Source organism: Meriones unguiculatus, chromosome 9, assembly GCF_030254825.1.
Source record: "Meriones unguiculatus strain TT.TT164.6M chromosome 9, Bangor_MerUng_6.1, whole genome shotgun sequence".
Taxonomy (NCBI): domain Eukaryota; kingdom Metazoa; phylum Chordata; class Mammalia; order Rodentia; family Muridae; genus Meriones; species Meriones unguiculatus.
In genome coordinates, this window is record NC_083357.1 from 74097541 (window position 1) to 74115737 (window position 18197).

Genomic DNA, 18197 nt, shown 5'->3' on the forward strand with positions numbered 1-18197 from the left:
TTCAGCCATTATAATCATTAAAGTGATTGTCTACACATGAAAGAGAAGGATATAGGGATGGATGGAAGATTTCTGTTTAAAGGCACAATTTCAAGGAAGAATGAAAACAATGGAAGCTTAAACGTGAAGTAAGGTCGGGAATGGTTTGTGTGTATGTGTGTTTGTGTTTAGGTGTGAGTTTAGAGGACAGCTAGCCATTAGAGGAAAGTCGGTCCTTGTCTTTCACCGTCTTTCGTCTTTCACCTCTTGTCGTCTTTCACCGACAAGAGGGAGTCTTGTCCTGCCAGTGTGTCCATCAGGCTAGCTGGCTGTCAGTTTTCTCAGGATTTGCCTGTCTCTACCTCCCATCTCACTTTAGGAGTCCTGGAACTATAAACACAAACCACCGAACCCAGGGTTATATGGTTTCTTCACACTTGTGTGGGAAGGGCTTTCACCCTCTGAGCCATTCCCCTTGACTGGATTAGTGATTTTCTAATAAGTAGAAGTATCTGACATCACCTAAGTCAGACCATCAGACATCCGTGGGCTGTCCTCTGGTCAGTGATGAATGGGAACGAACAGGGGCAGAGGCCACCATTTCTGCTGTCCTTCAGCTGTTTGTCTGTGTGCCACAGGACCTCTGGGGCTCCCATGTGGCTGGGCTCTAGGCTGTTGATACACGATACAGGCTCGTGAGTTGTCAGAGGGAGCCACAATCACAGAATAGGAGCTGAGCTGAGAGAGAGACCAGTTTACATAGAGAAACCGAGGGAGATTTTAAAATCTCTACACAGTCCCAAAATAGGCAATTGTTCTAACAAGCGCAGGAGAAGGCACCGTGTGTGTGTGTGTGTGTGTGTGTGTGTGTAGAAGGTGAGAGGGTGGTTTAGATTTTGCAAGCACTTCCCATGCCCAGCTCTACTACAACCGGTGGCATTGAAGACTCAGTGAGGTCCTTCCAAGTGGTGTCCAGAAGCATGAGAAATCTAGTGTGAGGGTCCCCGTGGACTCTGGTTCGCAAGTGCTCTGTGCCTGATGGCTGGAGTTGTTCGCCTTCACAGCAGGAGCATGGTACTCCTTCACATCCGTCAAGAGGCATTAGTTAGGAAACCACAGCAGGCGGATATACTCAACTGTGTTTTCAAACTGGTCCTTTGTCGTCAAGAGGCTTTGGGTAGGCATCGCTGTTTCCAGGGCCCGATTTGTAGCTCTTGAATGTATTCTCTGGCCTGCATGCACATTAACCTCGAACAGTTGGTTCAGGGCAGCCCCGGGCTCCCGGCAGACAAGGTAAGCCTCCAGATGAGTTACAATTGAGAGGGCAAGGAGAGCTCAAGGCTTACAAAATCCCTTCAGTGGCCCTGCTTGAAAATTGTGGTGTAGGCCATAGCTTAGCGTTTTGACAGCTTATATCAGCAGTTCTCTCAGCTGATCTATGTATTGCAGTTAGTTGGGCTTCCATCCTGCCGATCCAATAAAACATCTCTGTCATAACAAAGAAAGCAAAGAGAGCGTTCGTGGTTCCTGCCACTTGGGGACATAGCAGTATGATGTTGCCGTAAAGCTATCTGTACTTCAATATGGAAATCGAGTGAAACCGAACAAGTAGGCTGAGGTTTAATTTTTAGCCTCTGTGTGTGTGTGTGTGTGTGTATGTGTGTGTGTGTGTGTGTTCAGACAGTCATGGAAGCCAGAAAAAGAGTGTCATATTAACTGGAACTGGGGTTGCTGTTACCCACTGCCCCTGTGGCTGCTGGGAACCAAATGCAGGTCTTAACGTCTGAGCCATCTCTCCAGCCCCTTATTCTTCATCTGACAGATTGCTTTATAAATATGATTCTATCTATTTTTACAAGAGCTCATTGGTCAGAGGAATAGAATGGTGTCTCCACATACATACCAGGATCATAGCCTACTTATCTGTCCAAAACTGCAGCGTTCCTTACCATGTGGGGGGAAACCCATCACCAAAAGTTAGCTGGCTTGGATGAGGCTTTTGTGTTTAGAAACAAAGAATGTTCTTATTGTTTGCAGGATATTTTGGACATCTTACATTCCCTGGCCTTTGGCCCTCCTAACACCAACTGTCTGTTGATTTCACAGCAACTGCTGGCCATCCAGGAGGAGCTGAACAACAAAAAGTCAGAGCTAGAGCAAGCGAAGGAGGAGCAATCTCATACGCAAGCCTTGCTGAAAGGCCTCCAGGAACGAGTGAGTGGACAGAGCACTGCTCTCACCTCCAGATGGATTCAGACGCTGCAGACACACAGGAGCCAGCATCTCTCTCTCTCTGTCTCTCTCTCTCTCTCTCTCACACACACACACACACACACACACACACATACACACAGAGGAGGTTTATCCTGCACTGGGTCACAGCTCCTGGCAATCCTGTCATGTGGGATTTATAATACCATTCTCAACCTCTCTGTCCCCACACCTTGTATCTGCTGTGACGATCCGAGCCCACCCGTTTCTTCCAGGAGACAAATGATTTTTGATAACGTTTTCAACCATTGGCAGTGAAGCCATGTTTCAAAGTAAGCGGCTAGTTTCTCTCAAGTCTAAGATCGAGGAAATTGAGTTTAGCATAATCCACGATGTTCCTACAGATGTGTGAATAAAAGGGACCGATGTAGAGAAACATTAAAAACATATCTTTTTTGTGCATCAGGCCACTTATCTGATCCTGGTGAGCCACAGACTTCTCATTTGCAGTCTGGGAAGCCGGTCGCTTCCTTGTGGCTCTGATCTGGAGGTAGAGCCCTGATGCTGATAAGTGCACGGGAGCGTATTGTCTTACGGTAGGGTAAGACGGATCAGCAGAGCGAAAGCCGAGGCCCGTTGTCTCTCCTGAGAAGCCTGAGTGGCCTGAGAGTTCCTCCCAATTTCTGGCCCTCATTTTCAGCCAACATGTAATAAATGCTAATTAGGTGTGTCAGGGAACACAGCTATGACCTCAACCCTCCTGAACCAAAATAGGGATTGTTTTAAAATTTCTACTCTTGTATAGTTAGGAGAACTTTGTACCACATAAATACCTTCAAAAGAGATGTTTTAGTCAGCTGTGACTCAGTCGTTTGACCCTTTTCCATTGACTTGGAATTTTACAAACATGTTTCGTTAGTTTCCACTAAAAGTAGACACACTTGGCGAGGATAAGGTGAAGTCAGAGCGTCCAGGAACGTACATGGATTTGGAGGAAAATGCTCTGTAAATATAACTATTATCAGGTCAGGTTCAGTGACACACGGGGCCTGAATCTGCATGGGTTAGGATGCGTCAGTTGGAGCTGAAGACTGGCTGATGATACAGCAGCCTCCTTCCAAGGACATGTGATGGGGGCTGCCATACTCACCATGACATTATTAAAGCAAAGTCCATATTTGATCCAGACCAGACAGAGCTTCAAGACTGTGCTATTTCCTTGGTGGTTTGGATTTTTCTGGGTTTTTGTTTGGTTTTGTTTGTCATTTTGGTTTGGGGGGCACTGTTTCTGTGTTTTAGATAGCTCTTAGTGGAATGGTTGCCATGAGTTTCTCACTTTTCTAGATGACTCAAATCCCATATTCTGATTTAAGGTGTAAACCCACTTATCAAAAGAGATGAGTTGTGCAGAATGCATTAGGGGAGGTTTGTTGGTGTGTGTTTTTAAAAAGCACAGCACAGGCACAGACATTGGTAGAGAATTGCACTCCATTACTGGAGAGAGAAAAAGAGCAGAGAGAGAGAGAGAGACAGAGACAGAGACTGTGAAAAGAACACAGAACAACCAAAATTGCTAAAGACCTACAAAATATGACTGAGAAAAAAAAGTGTTTTTTCCATCTGTAAAGGTAATGTTGAATGAATGTCTTTTTTCATGCAAAGGCACCAAGAATCCTTGAGCACAAGGAGGCTGGTGCCACACAGCAGCCAGAGGCATCTGCACCATTGCAGTCAGCCTGAAAGCCCCTGCCCTGCCATCCCCAGCAGCCATGCAGAAGGCAGCAAGCATGCAGCGCAGCAGGACACATTAGTTCTGTCTCTGAGTAACATCCCCCTTCCCCCAGTACAGTCACAGACATGCCCTAAGAAAGGTCTCTCCCACAGGCCTGAGCACCGTCTCAGGAGCCTTTCTCTGGATTTGTATAGCATAACTACAAGTGAGAAGATCTTTGTAGTGTCATCGTAGATAAGGCCTTTACAAACAAATACACACACACACAAAGACGTATGTCCCCTCTGGGATTTTGTTTTCAAGAGTACCTGCCTCTGGCTGAGAATTCTGAGGAGTCCAGATCTTTACTTATTTATTTATTTATTTTATTTATTTATATATTTTTAAAATTATTATAATTTATTCACTTTGTATCCCAGCTGTAGCCCCCTCCCTCATCCCCTCCCAATCTCACACTCCCTTCTTCTCCTCCTCCTCCCATGCCCCTTCCCCTGTCTACTGACAGGGGAGGTCCTCCTCCCCTTCCATCTGACCCTAGCCTCATCAGGACTGGCTGCAGAGCTTAAGAGTGATCCTCAGAGGCTTTGATCCTGCAGGGAAGACAGGGTCCCCCTCTGTGCTCATCAGCTCTGTCCCGCAACTTGTAGGTCCCTAGCGCCACCACTTCTACAGCCTTTGGTCGCCTTGGCAGTGATGCGGATGTCCTACACAGAGAGCATATTCACTAGCCCATACCTCCCCACCCTGGGAGGATGTCTATCTCTAGCTGGGGATGAGGAGCAGCAGGGCAGAGGCATGGGGAGTGGCTTTGGCGGCAAAGCAGCAAGGCCAGGAGCCCCTACTGCAAGGAGAGGGCCTGCTGAAGTTCCCTGGGTGGACAGGAAGTAGGAAGAGAGCAGGCAGCGACAGGCATAATATGTACCAGGGAGACTGGAATACACACACACACACACACACACACACACACACACACACACACACACGTAAAGTTACCGGACAAAGGGAAATGAGCAGAGAGGGGACTGAAAAGGAGAAGAGGAATTCCTTAGTAAGAAATCTTAAGCCAGGAAAGGATCATATTTAGAAACTATCGTTGTATGCTCTGATAATGTTCCTATCACCACAGTGTGTGTCTTTTCACATTTTCATCCTTCCTGCATTGGCCCACACCCCTGTATTTGTTAAGGATACAGCCATCACTGATGTAGCCCTAAGAAAGAGGGAACACGTTTTTGTTGTGCTTAATTGAATTAATGTGGCAATGGGCCAAACAGCTCACATTCAGCTGCCTTACCCTCAAATTCATCCTTTAGCAAAACCCTTCTCTTGCCGTGGCTTTCTTACAAGAGTTGAGGATAGCCTTAAAAACCGAATGACTCTTTTATTTTAGTATGCAGAAATAACCGTAAAGATCCAATGTCCTGAATCAAGCATGGTGGCATATATGATTTTATTTTCTTCCAGATTTTTCTAAATTATTCTCACCATCAGTATTTTCTATTGGGCAGGGGGAAAAGGCTCTGACATTGCTGCCTGAGCATCACAAACTCAGAGAGGTCATCAGGGGCCAGGCCAGCTGTCCCGTGTCCATTGCCCCTCTGTCACCACAGGTCTACCCTGAGTCAGTATAGAATTAATGCCAACTCTAAAGGCTTCCTGAAATCTCCAATAACTAGTCACTCTTAGGCAGAGCGGGGATGCTGTTAAAAATCTCATTCACAAGAGAATTTTTATTTCTAAAGCTGCTGTGACCAGAGAGTTGTCTTCCCAGTTCTTCCTCTATTGAAAGACTCAGACTGTCTTCTCCTGTTAGGCAGTGTCAGTCATTCAACCCTGCCCTCAAGGAGTCCATGCAGAAGCAGTACTGCATGCAGCTTGTGCTATGGCTGGAATCCCGTCATTCACCAGGGATCATTAGCATAACATCCATTAACCGATGGCAACTTGCAAATACTGCAGGGTTTAAATTAATGGCAATCCCACCAGGAAATGAAACCATTTAGTATTCTGAAGACCCAATCTTATATATCTTATGTCTATAGAACTGCTTTCTAATCTTGCTTAAGAAATAATGACCAAGATTCCTTTTGATTTTTTATTTTTTGCCAGCCCTCAAGCTTTGTTAAAAATGTTGGTCCCAAACTGATTTCAATAAGATTCATTGTAATTATCTGCTCCATCTGTTTGTCCTCAGAAGTTTTATAAAACGCAACCTCAGATGAATTGGAGTTAACAAGATGATGTATGCCTAGTAGATATGCTTGCTTATTCTTTTTTTGTTGTTGTTTTTCTTTAAATGTTGCAGTTAAAAGGCACCAAGGACTTGGTGGAGACAAACGGCCACAGCCACGAGGATGCAAATGTAGGTACCACAACCTGGTGTTTGCACTTCCTGTTGGATGGTGGTGGAAGCTCAGGGGCATGGCGCTTTATTTATGACGTAAAGGAAGTCAGAAGCCCTGCCTCTCACTGGCTTGAGCTTAGGCAAGAGATTTTTAATGTAAGCTTTGGTAATTAGGTAGGATAGATACTCACTGTTACTGTTACCTTTGCTCACCAAAAATTTCAGCTTCAACATCCGTCAAAATTCTAATTGCAGTGAGTTTGCTCAAGACCTTTACTCTTCCAAAACAGCACGTGTTGGGAGGGCTAATGGGGCAGGAACCAGCATGCTCAGTTGTGTGTTGCATTTGTATCTACTTCATTTGCTCGCCAGTAAAGGTGACAAATGATTGATGTGCTAAAGTGGGCTGAGAATACCTCTCCGGCCCAGCACAGCCATCACAAGTACACCCATCTTCGGTTTCTGCCCAACCAGTAGCGTGGTAACTCTGCTTTCTTTGCCTAAGGAATAAGGGCGAGAGGTCCTGGTTAGTACCTGTAGCCTTGGGAGTCCCGTGATCTTGGGTGGAATGACACACCTTGCTGAGCACTGTCCCTCCGTGTGCTTGGTGGCTTTGTTCTTGTCCTCTGGAAAGGCTTCCAGATATCTGTTTAGTATTGGATTAGCTTCCTCACAGGAAATGCCTACTAAGCAGTCCTTTTCACAAAACACCGACTCAGACATGGTAATGAATGCTTGATTAAGCCAGCGCTAGAAGAAATTATACATTTCATGCTCACTATTGCTTTAATTATATGCAGCACAAAGCCTAATAATCATAGTGCCCAAGTCTCTTTCATTGTGGCTGCTTACTATTCCCACCCAGCAGCTTTTAAACATGGAGGTACTCTACTGAGTTCTAGCAGGGACGGGGAAGGGGTTCCAGAGGGACCTCAGGCACGCTGTCTGCTCTCAGGGAAGTTACACTCAGGCGGAGGAACGCAGGCTATAACATGCTCAGAACGAGGCATCCGGGTTCAGACGTAGTTCAAACATCAGCCTTCCCTACTTATTACCTCTCAGCTTGACAAGCTACGTGGCCTTTGTGATCTTCATTGCCCTCACTGTGCAAAGGGTGGTTAAGTTCTACTTAGACACCATTGTGGGGCAGGGGTAAGAGCGCACCCTATACAAGCTTGCAGACACTGAGTTCAGGTCACCGGCATCCAAATGAAAACAAAACTAGGCAGGGCCATGAGTGCCCATGACTCCAGCATTGAAGACAAGAAAACTTAGGGTGTGCACTGGGGGTGGGGCGGGGTGGGGTGGGGAGGGGTGGGGCGAGGTCAGGGTAGGGGGTTAGCGGGCTAGGTAGCCCATCCAAAATGGCCGTCTTCAGGGTTAGTGAGAGACTGACTCAGGTGAAAAAGTTAGAGCTCGAGGGAGAGGAAGGTACTTTCTGTGGCCTCTGCACCTGTATACAGAGGACTTACATCCACCATACACACACACACACACACATGCACACACCCTCGTCATGACATCACACTGGGTTTAGGCTCAGAAAAGCCTTTTTTTAATATGATTTTTTAATTATTATAATTTATTCCAGCTGTAGTTCCACCCTCATCCCCTCCCAATCCTGCCCTTTCCTCCCCATTTCCTCCTATGCCCCTTCCCCAGTCCACTGATAGGAGAGGACCTCCTACCCTTCCATCTGACCCTATCCTATCAGGTCTCATCAGGACTGTCTTTCATAGTCTTCCTCTGTGGCCTGGTCAGTCTGTTCCCCCCTCAGGGGAAGGGGTGATCAAAGAGCCAGCCACTGAGTTCATGTCAGAGACATCCCCTGTTCCCCTTACTAGGAAGCCTATTTGGAGACTGAGCTGCCATAGGCTACCTCTGTGCAGCGGTTCTAGGTTATCTCCATGAATGGACCTTGGATGGAATATCAGTCTCAGAGAAGACCCCTGGGTCCAGATTTTTTGGTTCTCTTGCTCTCCTTGTGGAGCTCCAGACCCTTCCAGGTCTTTCTATCTCCTTGCACTCTGCCCAGAGTTTAGCTATGAGTCTCAGCATCTGTTTTAATACACTGCTGGGTGGAAGTGTTCGGAGGCCCTCTGTGGCAGGCTCATGTTTTGTTCCTTGTTTTCACCTTCTTCCGATGTCCCATTTGCCTTTCTGAATAAGGATTGGTCATCTTACCCAGGGTCTTCCTTCTTGCTTAGCTTCTTTAGGTGTACAAATTTTAGTATGATTATCCTATATAATATGTCTAATATCCACTTATAAGTGAGTATATACCATGTGTCTTTCTGTTTCTGGGATACCTCACTCAGGATGATATTTTCTAGTTCCCACCATTTGCTTGCAAATTTCATGACTTCCTTGTTTTTAATTGCTGAGTAGTATTCCATTTTGTAAATGTACCACAATTTTTTTATCCATTCTTCAGTTGAGGGACATCTGGGTTGTTTCCAGGTTCTGGCTATTATGAATAAAGCTGCTACAGCCATGGTTGGGCAAATGTCCTTGTTGTATACTTGAGCAGGGGGGAACCCTCCTCCATTGCTGGTGGGAATGTAAACTTGTACACTTTGGAAATCAATCTGGTTATTTCTCAGACAACTAGGAATAGCGCTACCTCAAGATCCAGCTATACCACTCCTAGGTATAGATCCAGAAAAGCCTTAACATGTAGCTGTTGTGGTTTTGTGTTTGCATTCTTGCTGGCTAATGAGAGCAGGCTGTCGGGATATGTGGGGTTTGGATGGATAGCTGGGGACCAAAGCTGCCATACCGCCCTGTCTCCACGGGCAGTATCAGGATACCTGTAGCATTTGTCTTCCCACTCCCACAGTTCATTGCCTACATTCTGAACCCCCAACACTCCAGTTCAGAGTGCTATCTTCCAGGATTTCACAGTCTTTTTTTTTTCTGATTCAAAGCTTTTAATTTTTTCTGAAGGATTTCAAACATGCATAAAAGTAGAGATCAGTAGAATGAACACCTATCTATCTGTTATCTGGATATAATATCTGTTATCTGGATATAATAATCAGTAACATCTTCTTATTTGCTTCACTATTTTTACCATATAAATTGAAATTTCTGTACTTTCTCTTAATACATCACCTTGAATCGTTAGAATAAATATGTCAATGCACTGTCATATGCTCTGTGCATTTGACATTATTTTATTTTCTGTTTTTATTATTATTTCACAGTCCTAACCAAAACTTCCACATCTGTTGCACTTACAGCCAGTTCTTCAGTGCCTTCCAAGGAAATTGCTGTCTAGTTCAATAAGCTAGACAAAGTGCACTGTGCTCAGTTTCATGGTCTGAAAAATGGGAAACATATTTCCCTGCCCTTAAGATTCCTCAGGTAAACAAATAAGATTGTGGGTGTGAAAACTCCTTGAAATCCTGATGTTCTGTCTGAGTACAAAGTCACAAACTCAGAGGCTGACGGGATTGAATTAAATGATGCACATAAACACAGGACTATTGAGACCTGGAGCCCGGAGGCCCTTCCTTGAGAAATGTCACTTATTATTCATTAAATGTTGTAAACTGGGCAGGTTTGAGGTCATGTGTCTCTTTTGGAGGCAGGTCGTTTGGACTTTACTGTCGCTTGTGTCGGGCTCGTATGGTAGGCTTTGCAATCAGCTTGGAAGTGGCCACTGAGCATGGAGTTCCAGCCAAGGAGGAGAGAGGAGCCTCAACTCCCACCCAGAGGGAGGGAAAAGCCTGGGAAGCCAGCTAGCACATGCCAGTCACTGCCATAGCACCTCCCTGTCTAGCAGACTAGGCTCTTACACATCTGCCAGGGCTTTACCAGCTGGTAGGCTATCCGCTTCTCTTCTCGTCCTGTCCGTAATTTTGCCTCCTCTGGGTGGCTCCCCTGAAGGTCTGTGTGCTCCAGCTATGCAAAACAAAGAAACCTAGCAGTTATCCAGGCCTTGCCTTAGAGAGTGGAACTGAATATTTTGTAGCAATATCTATACCTTTTGAAAGAAGTCTCCCACTCCCCTGTCCTTTGGCCCTAAGTACTTGAAAGAGACCAGGCTTTCAAACCAGCGGGAAAGCATTTACTTTCAATATGGTCGCCAAGAGCCATGTGACTGAGGCAGGCTATTTGACCTTGGTGGACTTGACCTCTCTTGAATGTTTGTTAAGAGAACTGAATATATCAGCAGTTATCAACCTTGCTAGTACTGTGACCCTCATGTTGTGGTGACCCCAACCAAGAAATTATTTAAATTGCCGCTCCATAACTGTAAATTTGCTACTGGTACAAATCGTAATGTAAATATTTGATATGCAGGATATCTGATATGCTACCTCCTGTGAAAAGGTCATTCAACTCCAAGGAGTCGCGACCCTCAGGTTGAGAAGCACTGGAATTCACGACTAGCTGACCTAGCACACAGACTTGTGAGCCCCTTCTCACCTGCTTTGATGGTGTGCATGTGGGAGGCAGGACCTTAGCGGAGTGGCTCTTAGTGCAGAGTATAAGGTTGAAAGCTGTGAGCCAGGGGCGGTCTGACAAGATGTATAGGTTGTTTTCACTGTAATTATTTATATCTGAGGTTAGAGTTTTACACATTCTCAGTCATTAGCAACAGTGAACCAACACAGGCTTTTATCGGTAGTCTTGTGAGAAGTGACAGCTGCCTTTTATAAAAGACAGTGTATCTGGCTAGAGAGGTAATTCAGCAGTTCAGAGGACTTGCTCTTCTTGTCGAGGACCTGGGTTTGGTTTCCAGCATTCATGTGGTGGCTCACAGCTGCCTGGAACTCCTGTTCCAGGGGATCCAGTGGCCTCTGCTGGCTTCCACAGGCACCAGACATGTCCAAGGTGCAAGTACATGCAGTTAAACACTTGTACATGTAATAAAGTATATTATAAGCATATTAAAAAGCATAATAAAGCAAAAAATAAGTTGTAAAAAGTAAAAACAATATACTGTTTTAAAAAAATACCTGAAATTTTCACATAACAGAAAAAAAGAGACAAAGAAAAAAAGTAATGTACTACCTCCTACTTCAGAGATAGCCGCATTTAACACCCCTTTGCATTCTCCATCACAAACGTGGCCATGGGGAAAGCCCCATAAGTAAACAGATTGGGATATTCACATTGCGGTAGGCTTTGTAACTTTTTGATTTCTCATTAATTCTGAGTGTTTTCTTGCCATTAAATAGTCCTCAAAGACACGACTCAGTGGCCATCTAATGTCAACATGAGACATGCCTGTGGTAGCGTTTTAGCTCCCTACATCCGGCCGACCACATGTGATTAACATGCCTTTAAGCCTTTCTTTCATCTCCGCCTTGCTCTGCTTGTTGGTAGCTGCATTATGACGCATTGCAGGAGCTTCAGATTGTGGCCCCGTTTGTGTTTGAGGACGGTGGGAGAGATTCACCACTGTGGTGTCACTGAGCCATCTGAAGGGATCCACTCAAAGGCTCCTCAAGTCTTGTTCTGTACTCTGGCCTTAGCGTCACCACCCCACCTGTGATAAGCATGTTGCTTTCCCCATGCTTTTGCATTTTATTGAACACTAGCAGAATCTGGCCAGCACCTGCCCAGCATTCCTGAGATCTCAAAGTGGGTATACCCTTAAAAAGGCACACTGAAACCATATCAGCAAATTTCTTAGGATGTGCCCAGGATAACGTAAAACCACTCCAGCCCCAAACAGGTCAGTTTCAAAGTCTTTGCCGTCTGAGAGGACTTGTACAGTTCTAGTCCACACTGGCTAATTTTCTGTAGTATCTTTGTATTTGGATCTGGGTATGTTGACGACAGATGGGCAGGCCGGTCTTTCATAGGTACCTAACACTGGCCTTAATTTCCAATGTCTTTAGCTAGCTCATTTATTCCAGACCCCGTTCTCTCTCCTACCAAGCAAAGCTACGAATTCCCCCTTTGATTTCCATCCTCAAGCTCTCTCATATGCCTAGGCCTGCTAGGTGCCTGGCCTGGTCCCTGATACCTGTTATGTGTAACCGATAAAAAAGGGCACCTGTTCACATCTTATATCTTCTTGATGGCCCTTCCACAGCAGCATCCCTGTTCATGATCCTGACATGCATGCCTCTGCTTGGAACCCAAGTAGGACAAACAACAGAGGCAGTTAGGAGGAGTGACACCCAGTGGCAGCAGAAACCTCCAGGGCACAGATCAGCTTAGTCTGTGTGGCTCTCCCATGCACACACCCCTGCCCCCCATACTTGTTTCCTTTGAAGGAGGCCTGCCACCCATACCCCCTATTGACACAGTTCAGTTCCCTCCCCTGTGGAGGTTAAAGAAATCGTTGGCAATCTGTGTGGAGGTTTAATGGGCGATGGCGAAGGTTACTGCTGTCAAGCGCAACACCATCCCCACCCAACTATAAAACAAAACACAAAAGAAAAAGGGCCGCTCGGTTTTTCACACTGTCTCCTCAAGAAAGTAAATCCTCGGAGCTGTCTTTAAACCTGTCAGAGCAAAGACGTCAGGAGGGTGTGGAAGAGATACAGCACAAAGAACACTCCTCGGGGTTAACACACACGGGGAGAAAGCCGTCATTAACCACGTGTTTTAATGGTGTGTATGAGGAAGGCCCTGTGAGTATCCAGTCCGTTGCCTAGGGTCAGAGTGCCCTGGTGCAGGTATTAACCCAAGAAGTACATATACTGTGCCCTAAGCAATTAACGATAAACAGCCCCCTTGGAAAATGGGATCATTATCTCAAGGGAAAGAACAACTCAGGTTTGATCCCATCCTCTTCATGGTGGCCCAGCCTCTGGGGCCCTTGATCTGAAGCTGGGAAAGGAAAGACTTTTCACGGACCTGCCACCCCATCCTGTGAGCTCTGTCCTATCCCAGTGAGGACCAACCCCAGCAGAACACTGTGGCTCTTCTGTAGTCTCCCTTGTTTTTCTCCTCCCAGCTGCTTTCTGGACATCTGCTGCCCTCGGCCTATAGGGGTGCCATCCCACTCTTACCCACTAAACCCACACATATTCATGAGAGGAGGAGGCAGAGCACAGCAGCTAGCAGCAGGTCCGGGTGCTAAGCTGTTTCAACCCTGGCTGCCTTTGCTGCTGATCACCCTGGCTCCACCAAGTGGTTCCCTGACCCTGTTTTGCTTGCCTCTGAAATGAGATTAACATCTTGGGGCTATTGTGCTTTCCTGCCCAATACTGACACAGTCAGTGTGTGTATTCATATATATTAATAATATATCATAATTAATTATATATTTATAGATAAATACTTGCATAATTAATTATATATTATAACCAATATAATTAATAATTATATATTTATAATATATTGATATTTAATTATATCTTAGACTCAGACCTTGGTCCTCCTTCCACTGTCCTCCTGGTGACACTCCTTCACTTCCTGTCCATCCATTCACAGATAGCTACTTTTGGCTGCTTCCCATTATCTACTGTCAATTAACTGTGGAGCTTACTGTTTGCTAGGATACCCATAATCCTCTTGACACACACACATACACACATCTCACCCCAGCATCATTGAGGTTGGCCATGGAAAGGGCTCTGTTGACATGCCACCCCTCCAAGCCAGCACAGTGCAGAGCTCCTTGGAAGGACTGGACAGAGTACTGACGTAGAAGGCGGGCAGAAACACCTTCTCAGCAACGGTCCTATTCTACATAGAATGGTCTCCTGCCCTTGCTTCTCTTTGCCAGTTGGCGATGGCTTTCCACAGCTGGAGCCTGAAGCTGGGACCAGGTGGGCTCACTTCTTTTCAGAGCTGTACGTTACTCAGGAGTCCTGGTTCTCTATAGAGGTTGACTTTTTATCACTTAGAATATTAAATATTCATAATTATTTCCATAGCCTCTACTTTGTGCTAGGCATGAGCCCAGTGAGAGAGAGGTATAAAATATCTCCATGCTGTTCACTGGGCCATGATTTGGGCATAAGCCATACAGAGCCCGATTTGGACATGTTTTGTGACATTGACAGGCTGAGCAAAGAGAATCAAAGTACCTTCTTCCCCTTGGCTAGGTTAGAAAAAACAGGGGAGAGAATAAATTCACACTGTGTGAAATGGTCACGCACAGCTATAGATGGCCGTGTGGGTAAAGCCGAGAACAGAGCACGGGCCTCTTTGAAGACAGAATGTGCTTCCCCCAAGAGGATTGCTGCTCATCCTACCTGTTGTAAAAGCAAATGTGACACCTGAAGATCAATAGCTTTATAGTCCCTACACAAACATATAAACAAACATAAAGGCTTCTACCATAAAGCGTTGTTTTCTTGTTGGTGAACACTTGGGGATGCCAGAAGCTATAAGCAAAAAGATAATCATCTGCAATCTTAGCACTCAAAAATGAGTGTTTCCACTTTGTGTATTTTCTCCATTGGCACCACATACATGTGTATTAATCTTTACAGGATTTACAGCGAAATGTGTAGATAATTTTTACAGGTTTTTCTACATAAGTCACAGGCATTTCCCCTACCTCATTAAATATGTTTTCTTGATATGATTTTTAATGACAACCTAATATTTCATGCTACCAATGTACTCCAGTTTATTTTATCATCTCTGCCATGGAACTTTAAAATATTATTTGTTTTTGCAGTCACAGATAGTGTGCAGTGTCTTAGAACAATGTATTTGTTAATTCAGCCATCATCTATGCGCATCATAAGTGGAGACTTGGGTGCTGGGTTGGGATTTAGGGATAAAAGGAGATCCAGTGATTCTTTCAAAAGGTTAAAGACCACCCTTTTCTTGGAAAGTTATTATACAAGCAGCCCAAAATGCTCTGTGGATATTACCTTATAGAGGACATGCTGAGTTCCTCAACAGGAGAGGAAGACTTCTGAAGGAGGGTCTTTGAAGCGAAAGACAGCCGCATATACTTCATCAATAATTGAGAAGAACATGCTTACATATGCTATTTGGAGTTGTGTACTGCAGTCCACCCTGCTTTGAAGGCTGAAAGTGCAGAGCCCATGCTCCGTGAGGGTTGTAGACCAAGGCTAATGAAATTGGGCCACCACCCCAGGAAAGCTTGTTCACTTTGTTTGGAGAATAAGTGAAGCTGAGCAGGCCGATTCGTGGAAAGAATATTGAGTTCTAACCTCAAATAGAAAATGAAGCTTTCACTTAGGATTATGGCCAAGGCATCGCTTGCAGCGTGCAAAGCATCTACAGGAGATGCGTATACATTCCATAGAGCCACGACTTGAATGCAGGTAATAAGTTCTAACTTATTCCTCGCAAACCTAGGGGGCTCAGCCACAGCATTCATCCACAGCATCGTGGTTTGTCACCGCCTGACAACCCCAGCAAAAGCAAAGGGAGCCTCAGTAAAATGTGTAAGCAGGTCCAGGAGCCTAAGGGTGGACAGAAGCAGAGACTTGCTCCAGGGTCTCATGGAGACAATAGGGAGCTGCCAGCATCAGCAGTCTGAAAACAGCGAGGAGTTAGATACAGCAGCGGGCAAGATCACTTTCTTTAGCTCTGTGTGTTACTCAGAAGTGGTGGGTAGCAAATGTTCTGTAGTGAACTCCCATTGCTCTCAGTTTCTGCTAGCTGCTTGAGACTAGAAGGGGAAGGGATGGAATGCGGCCACCATGATGGACGGGTTGAACTCCCACCCTTGACATTAACCTTCATGTGGACTTCCTGCTCAGCACAGCCTGACTTTCCTCAGATGGGTCTGTAATCCCACAATGAGTGATTATCGGCTATTTCTTTCTGTTCAGTTCTGACCTCGTTCATTGTGTTAACGAAATGACTCACAGGACTGTGCCATTCCATAAAGGAAATAAGTAGGAAGATAATAAAGAAAACAAGTAGATACAGTGGTGGAGAGAATGAAAAATGGAAGGTGGGGGGGGGGAAGCAGAAAGACCCAACAGAAATGGCCTCTGTCTTACCACCCTCTGCCTTCCTCCAGCCCCTCTGAATCCACTCTGGCAGGCAGCAGAGCAGTGGTCTGGCAAGGGGCCAGCAAGATCTGTTTTCACCAAAGGTGTGACTGTAGCGACATCAGCATCCATCCTCCATGTATAAAGTTTTAAGAAGGGGCTAAGAAATCCAGGGCAAGAAGTCCAGCTGTCAGTCCACAAATGAAATCACTGCTGGGCTTCAAGAAAAAAACCACACAAGTGCAGCTTGGAAGTAATTGCCTCTGCATTGCCCACCACCAAATGAAGTGTGTTCCAAGCCTACTTCCAGCCTCAAACTCTGCTGTGCTCAATAGAGACTCCCCTCCCAAGGCTTCTCCCAGGCCTGTCTGGGATATGAGTTCACAGCCACTAGCTGCAGGTTCATTTACCCTCTGTCCCAAACATCCTGAGAGACCAAAAGAGCTTAGAGCCAGATGGAGGACTTTCATCAAATCTTCAAGAAGCTGTAAGCCTCAGGCCAGTGGCTCTTAAGTTTCAGAACCTTAGCAAAGCATGTCATATGAATCCCCTGAAAGAGCCAGCAAAAGCTAGCTTCAGAAGGAAAGCTGTCCAGAGGAAAAGACAGCAGCATGCTTTATAGCTTTTTTTTTTAAAAAAAAAAAAAAAAAAAAAAAAAAAAAGCATGTCTGTTGTGAGCCTAGAGAGGTCCTGGCCTGTCACTCTCTCTGGACAGAGGCCCCCTGTGAGGGGGCCTTAGGAGACTTATGATCAGCCCCTTTGTCCAAGTGGACCATCTCCCACAATTCATAGTCATCTCTTAAAGTATTTCCTCAACTATGAACACTCCGTTGTTGTTTTTTGTTTTGTTTTGTTTTTTCAAATTTCTGTTTTGTCTTATTTCGTCTCCCACCCTATCCCCCAAATCCTCCATGCCTCGGCCCTTCCTGTCTCTGAAATTGCCCTTGTGCTGAGGTCCATGACCTGATAATTCAGCATCACGTCATTTCTATTATGTCAGCCTCTCTGGTGGATTACAGAGTGGCTTTTTCTGTCTGGACGCCTTCCAGACTGTTCCATGTATGCTGATGAGCTACTTATGTTCACGAGGCTCACAGAATCTAATTTGCACAGGCAATTCCTTACCATGCCAGCTTTCAGAATAATGATTTGAAGCTATGAAACGGTCTGTGTGTACAAAATTTAAAACCCGATGTCCATGTAGCTCTCAATCCCCTGCCTCCCACACCATACACCCACATACTTGTCAGTCCTGAACCTTTTTCTGTGACAATATTTGAATTGGTCCCTTGCTAAAAGCAGAATTACCCTTGGCCTGCTAGCCTGAATAAATGGCTTTAATCAACAGGTCAAACTCAGCTAGGTGAACCATTCATTAAAAATTCTAAATAATTAGATTTTTTTATTGATAATTCAGCTTGCACCATCTATCATGTCATCCTTTTGCTTGCATTGCAAATCCCACCTGTTCTTTAAAGCCTAGCTCAATACTTATTGCTTGGGGCCTCACCCTACACCATCATCCCAAATCAATGACCGACTTCCAGAATGTTCTCATGGCATTTTGTCACCATTCCAACCATTTTGACTAGGCCAGACACAACAGGCTGATTCCGTTTAAGGCGTCAGTTCCTTAAAACACCTGTGTGTACCCCCTCTTCAGAACCAAGCACAGTTGTGAGCCTGTAGAGGCTAGCACATCTGGAATACCCATTGGCTCATGATGGAACTGACATGGTCATTCCACGGCCTCAGACAGCACTACGTCTGTCTGACCTAGCTAGATGAGAGAAGCAATCCCTTCTCTCACTGTATTTTCTGCAGGTGGGTCATAAAGATGCCATTACAGTTAACTTGAAGCCATCTATAGAAGGGCTGTGCCAACTGTGAAAGTCAGAATTGAGGTGGTAAAAATCACCCCATCCAAACATCTTATTTTCTGGATTTTTAACCCAGTCTATTTATTTATTTAATTGCTGTATGCATGTGAGTACTCCTGAGGCTGCTATCGTTTTGTTTTTCTTGGTTTTGGTGA

General features: G+C 45.2%; 1 protein-coding gene across 5 annotated transcripts in view; it reads left to right on the plus strand.

Moving 5' to 3' along the window:
* The window catches only part of Enox1 (ecto-NOX disulfide-thiol exchanger 1), a 560948-nt gene that overhangs the window by 497578 nt on the left and 45173 nt on the right, over positions 1–18197 (plus strand). For 4 of the 5 annotated variants that reach the window (XM_060391472.1, XM_060391474.1, XM_060391473.1 and 1 more), the window contains 2 exons: positions 2086–2193; positions 6228–6284. In XM_060391472.1, the coding sequence (XP_060247455.1) occupies positions 2086–2193; positions 6228–6284 (165 nt within the window). The remainder of the gene's footprint in view (positions 1–2085; positions 2194–6227; positions 6285–18197) is intronic. The other variant, XM_060391471.1, reaches the window with a different exon arrangement.